This window comes from Passer montanus, unplaced genomic scaffold (genome assembly GCF_014805655.1).
Source record: "Passer montanus isolate IOZ18808 unplaced genomic scaffold, ASM1480565v1 scaffold27, whole genome shotgun sequence".
NCBI lineage: Eukaryota > Metazoa > Chordata > Aves > Passeriformes > Passeridae > Passer > Passer montanus.
Window position 1 is genome coordinate 9634651 of NW_024367372.1, and position 7912 is coordinate 9642562.

The 7912-nt window shown below is 39.5% G+C and overlaps 1 protein-coding gene across 4 annotated transcripts in view; it reads left to right on the plus strand.

Annotated features, from left to right (window-relative positions):
- Positions 1–7438, plus strand: part of ITPK1 (inositol-tetrakisphosphate 1-kinase) — a 141977-nt gene extending 134539 nt beyond the window's left edge. For all 4 annotated transcript variants that reach the window (XM_039712532.1, XM_039712530.1, XM_039712531.1 and 1 more), the window contains exon 11: positions 931–7438. In XM_039712532.1, coding sequence (XP_039568466.1) covers positions 931–1253 — 323 coding nt within the window. In that variant the 3' untranslated portion in view covers positions 1254–7438. The remainder of the gene's footprint in view (positions 1–930) is intronic.
- Positions 7439–7912: the final 474 nt, after the last annotated feature.

Below are 7912 nucleotides of genomic sequence, written 5' to 3' on the forward strand. Positions count from 1 at the left end.
TTTCAGGACATTGTACCCATATGTTGCGTGTCTGGTTCAATTTTAAAATGAAATCCAATGATAAAACTGTGCCTGTAGCACAGTGTTTAGAATAGACCCAGATGCTCTGTACACCTGCCTCCCTTTGTGTCACCAAAAATGTAATGTCTACTGGTATTTGAGCAACTGTTTTACCCAGGAAATTTGTTACTAAACTGCATTGTGAATTGTCTGGAATCACTTAACAGAACATGCAGAAAGGTGGTTTCAGTGCTGAAATGAATGATTGATGTTTCTATCAAATACTGTATCATTGATGTACGTTTCTTGCCCCTCGGGTGTTTTGTCAGACATAACAGCAAACATGTTTTAAGTGTCAAGTTAGGTTAGGTTAGACGAGCATTGCTTCTTGCTCAGTGGGAAGCTGCCTTTTCTGTAGGGTATAAAGCCAGCCCTGCTGTCCTCTGAGGTTTCCCTAACTGAGGATATTGCTGGGCAAATCGTGGAGCGGGTCCAGACCCTCAACAAAGCTCTGCACGAGAGCTACCTGCCATAGTTAACCTGGAAATGGTATGGAAAAGATCAACATTATACCAGAAAGGTTGTACCTTTGGGAAAAACCTGGACTCAGAAACAAATGATAGAATATGCCTAAAATTATATATATGTATATATACTTGGGAGGAAAAGGAAGCATCAAATCTGAAAGTCAATTGTTTTTCTCATTAGAAAAATACTTTTATTGCAAGAGTCTCTGTTTCTCTTTATGCTAATCTCCTTCTGCTGTCCTTAAAATGATGTAATGGAGAAAACCTTTTTTTTATAACCTTTTTATGATCAGTGGAGGGCAAGGACACTCCAAGAAACAAACTGTTAAAAGAAGCCTTTGAAAGAACCTAAGGAAATTACTTAATTGCCTTTTCTTCTCCCCTCTATTTTTTCTCTTTTCAGGCTATGAGGGTGTTTCTGAATTTTTCACAGATCTGCTGAACCACATAGCTGCTGTCCTGCAGGGTCAGGTACCTGAGGTGACCCAGCTAAACCACAGCAAGCTGCTGGCAGAGCAGAGCGGTGGGATCATGGACGAGCGGATATGCTGTGCTAGCACGGGCTGTCTCAGCGTCATGGGAAAAGACTCCTCCTGGATTGTGGAGAGTGAGAGCAACAGCTCAGTAAAACTGCAACACCAGAGACTAGGCTGCAACTCAGCAGTGTCCCCCAGCTTCCAGCAGCACTGCGTCGCTACGTTGGCAACAAAAGCTTCTTCTCAATAACTTGCCAATGCCATGGACTGAGAAAAAGCCCCAGGGATACAGATTGTGGTCCCAGAACCAGATCAGGCTTTAACAATACAATTGACAAAAAAAATGGGAAAAAACCCAACATAAAACAACACAAAAAATCAAAATAAAAAAAAACTTTCCATTTGATTTAACCTAATTTTCTGATGAAATGGACTGAAGGGGGAAGAGCGAGAAAATTATCCAAATCCATTTTGTCAGATTCTAGTTGCAAATCTATAGTGAGTTTACACACACATGTGTTTTAACACTAGTCCTTTCATTCTGGGAGGGTTGCTCTTTCATTTCTATTATTCTTTGTAATCACTGGTGACCAGCATTTTAAAATCGGACCTCATAGTATCAAGAAGATAATAATGTTGAAATGCAGTGTCTGAATGTAACAGTGCTAGAGATTTTTGCCTAAAAAACTCCCCATTCCTCTTTATTTCCAGGTAGGCCATTGCATAAGACAGCTAAAACAACTTCAGTATCTAAACCAAATCTCTTGAAACGTTGACCAGTCATGATGTTGGCAGGTAGCTTGCTGTGAAGCCACTGCACTTTGAGTAGGACAGAGCAGCCTGCTTATTCAGGGCACAGAACCAAGGTGACCACCCCTGTTCCAGCTTTGCAGTTCTCCCCCCAGGCCTCATTGCTTCACTCAGATCGGCTTCTAACCACGCTTGCAAACAGCAACACCTTTCACCCACAGGGTGCCACTATTTGAGTTATTTAGTAGATTAAATAACATGCTTATGAATTCACATGCTAGTGCTGAAATCTTAGAAGAGTTAATGGAAGCAGCTCATCTCTTCACAGGGAGTTTAATTGTCCTCCCATTGCACTTGTGAGGACTCTGGGACAGCTCTGGGAAAAGGCTGGCAGAGCTGTGCTTTTTCCTTGGAGCAGCACACCTGATCTGTGTATCCTGAGAGGTAACACAGTCACTGCCTTCCACAGGTCCATGTTGTTGTGCATTTTTTTCTAAAATAAAAACAAAATTCTGTACCTTCATATAAGGTGGAAATACAGGACAGCTCTAGCTTGGAAACCCCGTTACTTTGTTGCAAGCTGCCAGGTAAGGCCATATGGTAATTTACAACAGTGCTGTATACTATTTGTAAACTATAGCACAGCCAATTTGTATCTCTTGAGATATCTTCTAGTACCGGCAGCATCTTCTGCTGTTGAGAATTCCTGCAACTTTTGCTAGTTCTGAACACTATATTGGAAATATCCAAGTGCTAAGAACAGAAACACTATTTTGGTAGAAGTGGCCTTCTCTTCCCCTTATTAGCCCTAAAATACATTTAAGAAGGGTGATGTTAAGAAAATTTCCTTAGTTAAGCTCCTAGCTTGCAAATATAGGAATTTCTCTTTTCTATAGCAGTTGTTCATAAAGTATCTGTCACTGCAGCATTTAATACCAGTTTGGTTAGTATCATGTGTTAGATGGCTACTCAGAGGGAAAGGGTCTAGAACTTAAAGCCCAGGTAGACTGTGGAGAGAGGATTAAACTGTGTAAAAGATGTCACCACCCTATCTGATGGTACTAGTCCTAGAGGGGAAAAAGTTTTGAAGAGTGTTATGTAGCAGATCTTTTATGTAAACAATGCTTTTTCTGTAGGAGAGATTGGTCTTCTTCCAAAATGCCATTCTTGGGAATTCCCTATAGCCAGGATTGAATTTTTCAGGATGATTTACACAACAGAAGATTATTCCACCTCTACAGGGATTACTGACTTTAAAATATGTCTATGAAGAACCTGCTGGGCATGGTATCATTCAGATCCCAGGGTGCACATAAGCACAGCCAACTTCCTCAAGTGTTGCAGATCAGTTCTGAGCTGGGCACGCTTCACAACCCTTGTATGCTTTGAGGCTGCTGGATCCCCTGTTGTCTGCAGCTTGCAGGTCTTGGATGGCTGTGGTGTGAGTGAGTCAGATGTACATAGGTAAGGGTTTATAAAAGTATTCATGGTAGACCAAACCTTTTGTAAAGCCATGACTAAAATGAAATTGACATCTACAGTTTGGGGTTTGTTTTTGTTTGTTTAAAATAAAAAGTGTTTTTATGTTACATGTGTAACAAAAGATGCCCTCAGGAAGGAACTTGCTAGTGCATATTTTTGTATGGTACTTTCTTGTAACCAGCTGGTGGAGTGTTTGTAGACTTGCCTATTGCTCCTTTTATTACAATGGCTTGGGCTTTTTTGGTTTTTTGGGTGTTGTTTCTTTATCGGGTGGCGGGGATGAAGCAATGATGTTAGAACTGAGTTACTAACTCAAGACCTTTCAAACTAAGTATGTTTACATGAATCTGTGTTGGATCCAATGGAAATGTCTGTATGCTGTTTCCTAGTTAGAACATCAAATAAGAATTTTATTTTCCTGGCTGCCTTCTGAATTTTGGTTGGCCTATTTTGCACTGCTTTTTTTCTCCAAAATAAACTACTGAAATATAATTGTGCATTTTAAACTTGTTTACAAATGATTGTTAGAAGTTTATTTTGTAATTCTCTGAATGCTTGCAGAAATACTATATTTAAATATTACTCCAGACCTTGGCAGTAACTAGAAAACAAGTTTAGGTCATTGGTGTGATCAGTGACACTTTTCCCATAGTCTGTAATTTATTTTTTATTTATCGAATGTATCGGTATCACTTTAATTTACCAGGTGCAGTTATGCAGGTACCTGTTGTGATGTGGCATTACAATAGAGTTTTGACATAAATTACCATGCATTTGCTGTACTACTATATTTCCTTGCAGAAATTAAGGTAATGGCTCGTGTACTAGAATGTTGCTAAATCACAGGGGCAAATTGGAAGACCAATTTGTAAAAGCCAAAACTGTAAATTACTGAGTATCCAGACATACAATTACATTCTTGTAAAACATTTGAGCATGAGTATGTTACTAAGCTTGTGCTAAAGTGCTTTTTTGAATCGCTGCCTCATTTGGTAAGTTCAGGATAGTTTTGATTTAAGATAAGCTTCACAGTAAGTTTGTTAATATTCTGTAGTCTTGTCTTTCTTTGTAAAAGTAGGAGTGTAGTAACATTAGATCATAACAGAATGCCCTTGCTCTTAAAATTGCAGACAATCTGAGGAGATTTTTCATAATGTCTGTTTGAATTCTTTTTATTGTGAGTTAGAAAAAGGTTCTTCTGTGTTTTCAGAGGCATAGCTGTTACTGCTGTGCTGATGAGAGCAATTGTATTAAAATTACATGGTCACCAGGTAGCTTTTTAGGGATTTATTACTGTTCTTCTTCACTGTTTGAAATCCATGAGAATACCATTAGCTTGACTGGAATTTCTCCAGGTTTTGTGTCAGCATGGTGGAGATGAGACTCTGGTTTCCACTGTAATTATGTAATTAGCTTCAACAGGTGAACATCTTTCCCTGTTGAAGAGAACTTGAATGGTATTACTGCTGCCTGTGCTGTAAAGTCACCCTCTTCCTCTTCTACCTGACTTGGCCACGTTGTGCCTGACTTTGTAGCCTGTGCCAGAACATCCTGATCATTATGTTAAAGCCAACTGCAGAAATGCAACCAAACCATCAGCATCAGTGCTAGCTCTTGTGGTTTGTGTAATGCAGAAGCACTGGGCCAGTGATGTTTTGCCTTTGGTTGAAGTCTGGCTGTACAATCTTTGTGCTGAGGAACTGATCAACTGGGCTGGTCAGTAGGTAGCATAAATTCATTATTACATTTCAGACTGTTGTAATGTTAAAGCTGATTAAAGATCTCCCTCATCATTGTGGGAATGTGTGTGCAGCAGGTTGCACAGACAGAAATCCACCAGTTTAATTTTTTTCTCATTGTAGATGGTTACATCTAAGAACCCAACCCAGAGGCATCAGGAGATAATGAGAATTGCTCAAGACAAAGCCTCAAGTTTTCTAGATGAACTGTGGGCAGTATCCAGCCAGGCAACAACCAGGTGGAGCTGTGGTTAGATAACAGAGGCAGAACACAGTCCAAAGGCAACAGGATAAATGGGGTCAGAGGTGTTTGAATTGTCTGGCAAAAAAAGAGCAAAACAGGAAAAATGCTTCTGTTTTCTTTTATCCAATTTAAAAAATCCAGACTTCTCAGTTCTTAGACTAACACTGATTTCCTCAAGTCTTTGCATGGCAGCAGTGACAAGTGATTCAGGCTTTTCCACACAAGCTTGTAGCCTTGCCTTCCACAGCTGTGCAGAAAATCTCGGATTTTGTTTTTTTTAGTGAACAGAGTCTGAGTTTGTAGCAGTCTCCCCATGCACACACTTGCGGGAGTTCACTTGCATTACCCTGCTAATTTTTTCCCCTCTCCTTTTTAGTAAGAGATGTATTGATTTCTGTATTCAGTATACAATTACTTTATGGTGTGTGTTTTGTAATTAGGAATATGTGAAAATGCTTTGTGTAGATTAAAATATTTCCTTTAATATAATCTCCTCTCGCTTTCATAGAAAAATGGACATGCCATTGCAGATCACATTGCTGATTTTATTTGTAATATTGCTTTAATATCTGTTTCAGAGGAATGTAACCTCCAGACAAAGTACTTTCCACATCTTTACTACTTTCCTTTCACTCTTCACCCTGTGTGGATCCAGGCCATCAACACTTGAGCTTTTGACTGAATGGGTTTCATGGACTCTGTCACATTTACGTGGCCACAAAAGTTACTTGAGATGGTTGAAGTTTGGGAGGATCCAGACATAAATGGAGTGATTCCTCAGCAACACAAGCACAGTAGCATTTGTAGCAAGCAAAGGAAATTGTTTTTGCTCTTATGTGTGCAGGTGGCTCTTGGGGTCTGGTCCACTCTGCTCTTGGGGCAGCTTTCCTGTGGAAGTAACAAAATCTGAGAGATAAACATCCTTTATCTGTGATGCAGAAGGAAGGCAAGGAGAGTAGGGCTTGGGAGTAAAATCCTAGCCAGAAGACATCATTATACCAATTGTCCAGAATTTCACTCTGTGGTTTTTAATAGCATTCTGGGGTGATGTTTTCTTCCTCTCCATCACTCTTACCCTGAATCCACTGGGACTGATGATCACAGATGCCTGTGACCCACATGGGTTCATTAGCAGGTGAACTTACCCAGCATGTCATGAGTTTGCAGTGGGCTCCCGATGTGTTGGGAAGTTTTTGTTGATGGCCAGGAAATCTCTTGAAACTCCAGAAATAGCTGAAACAGCAAATGGGGTTCATGAAAATCAGGTCTTCCTCTTCCAGCATTTTTAAAGAAACCCACATTTTATTTCCTCCTTCATTCTTTACACAGTAGTTTTAGATATAAATTATTTTAACTTCTCTTTTTTTGTGTGTGTGAAAAGTCATATATACATATATAAAGTTATTAAGTGTTGGGAACATGTTGAGTATAAAATAGTGACTTCTTTGTTTCAGATGTTAGCAGCCCCTATAATGAGTTGTTTATCCTCTTGTAAAGTCAGTGCTGTAAAAAAATATTAAAAAATAAAAGATGTGTTAGATGTATCTTTTATTATTTATTTCTGATTCAGTATTTGATACAGCTTGTGTATACCCTCGTGACAACCACATACTAAAAACACTGTCGTTCTTAAAATGGAGTAACAACAATTCCTTGGGATCCCAACAGTTGTGAGAGACTTGGCCCTCTGGGTGTGAGTAGTGTTGGATATTGTCCTTCAGTCTCCAGCACTGCTTCCCCCCAGGCACGGCTGAATCTCGGGGACCACTGTGTGCGTGTGCTCAGTTTCGCAAGTTCTCTGGTATCTGTGTTCAAATCCAGCTGTACAGTGTTAACAAGTGTGTCTTGTGATTCGCTTCAGCCTGGTTCACTATGACTTCTGAAACATAATTCCCATTTTGTACTTAAATTTGTATAGAATTATATCAACCCTTAAAAGATCATGGCTTACTGTAAAACCCAAAATACTTGCTATTTGGCATCTTCAATTGCATGACTGATCAGATCAGACAATGGAGATGGTGCTTTCATCTAACAGCATTCATTTCAATGGTAATATATTAATTTTCTTTTTGTTTGCCAAGCATCTGTTTTGGACAATTGTTTTGATTTCAACAGTAAAGCAATATGCAGTAGGTATTGTGGCATTATCTCTGTAATTGTTTTGAAGAGAGGATTGTCCCTTTCCAACACATAATGAAAATAAATGCCTTATAACAAGTTCTAGTTGTTTCCTCTTTCTGAGTGGATAGGACAGCGAGGTGAGCAGCTCATGGGGGAGGCCTGTCTTCATGGGAATTCAATGTTCACATCCTTTGTGTGTGCAGCCCCATACTCAGGCCTTGAACACCGTCTTTCCATCTGAAGAAAGTCCTTGAGTCACAAATATTTGTGATTACTTGAATATCCAATTAAGACAGTATTTAGAGTAGCTGCATCAAGTAACAATATTTTTCCTCTTGTTGATTTTGCGTGAGGTATGGATGCAGACAGGAATTTCTGTCTGCTGCTGCCATCCTTAGTGAAAAAACTTGTCTAACTCCTTTGGACATGGCTGCATTTCTGTGGGGGTTGTTTGGTTTCTTGAGTTTGGGATTGGTTTTTTTTTTTGTTTGGTGGGGATTTTTTGTTTGTTTTGTTGTGGTGGGGGTCTGAGGGTTTCTGTGAACTTATTGTGACAAGTAGGCCTGAGTT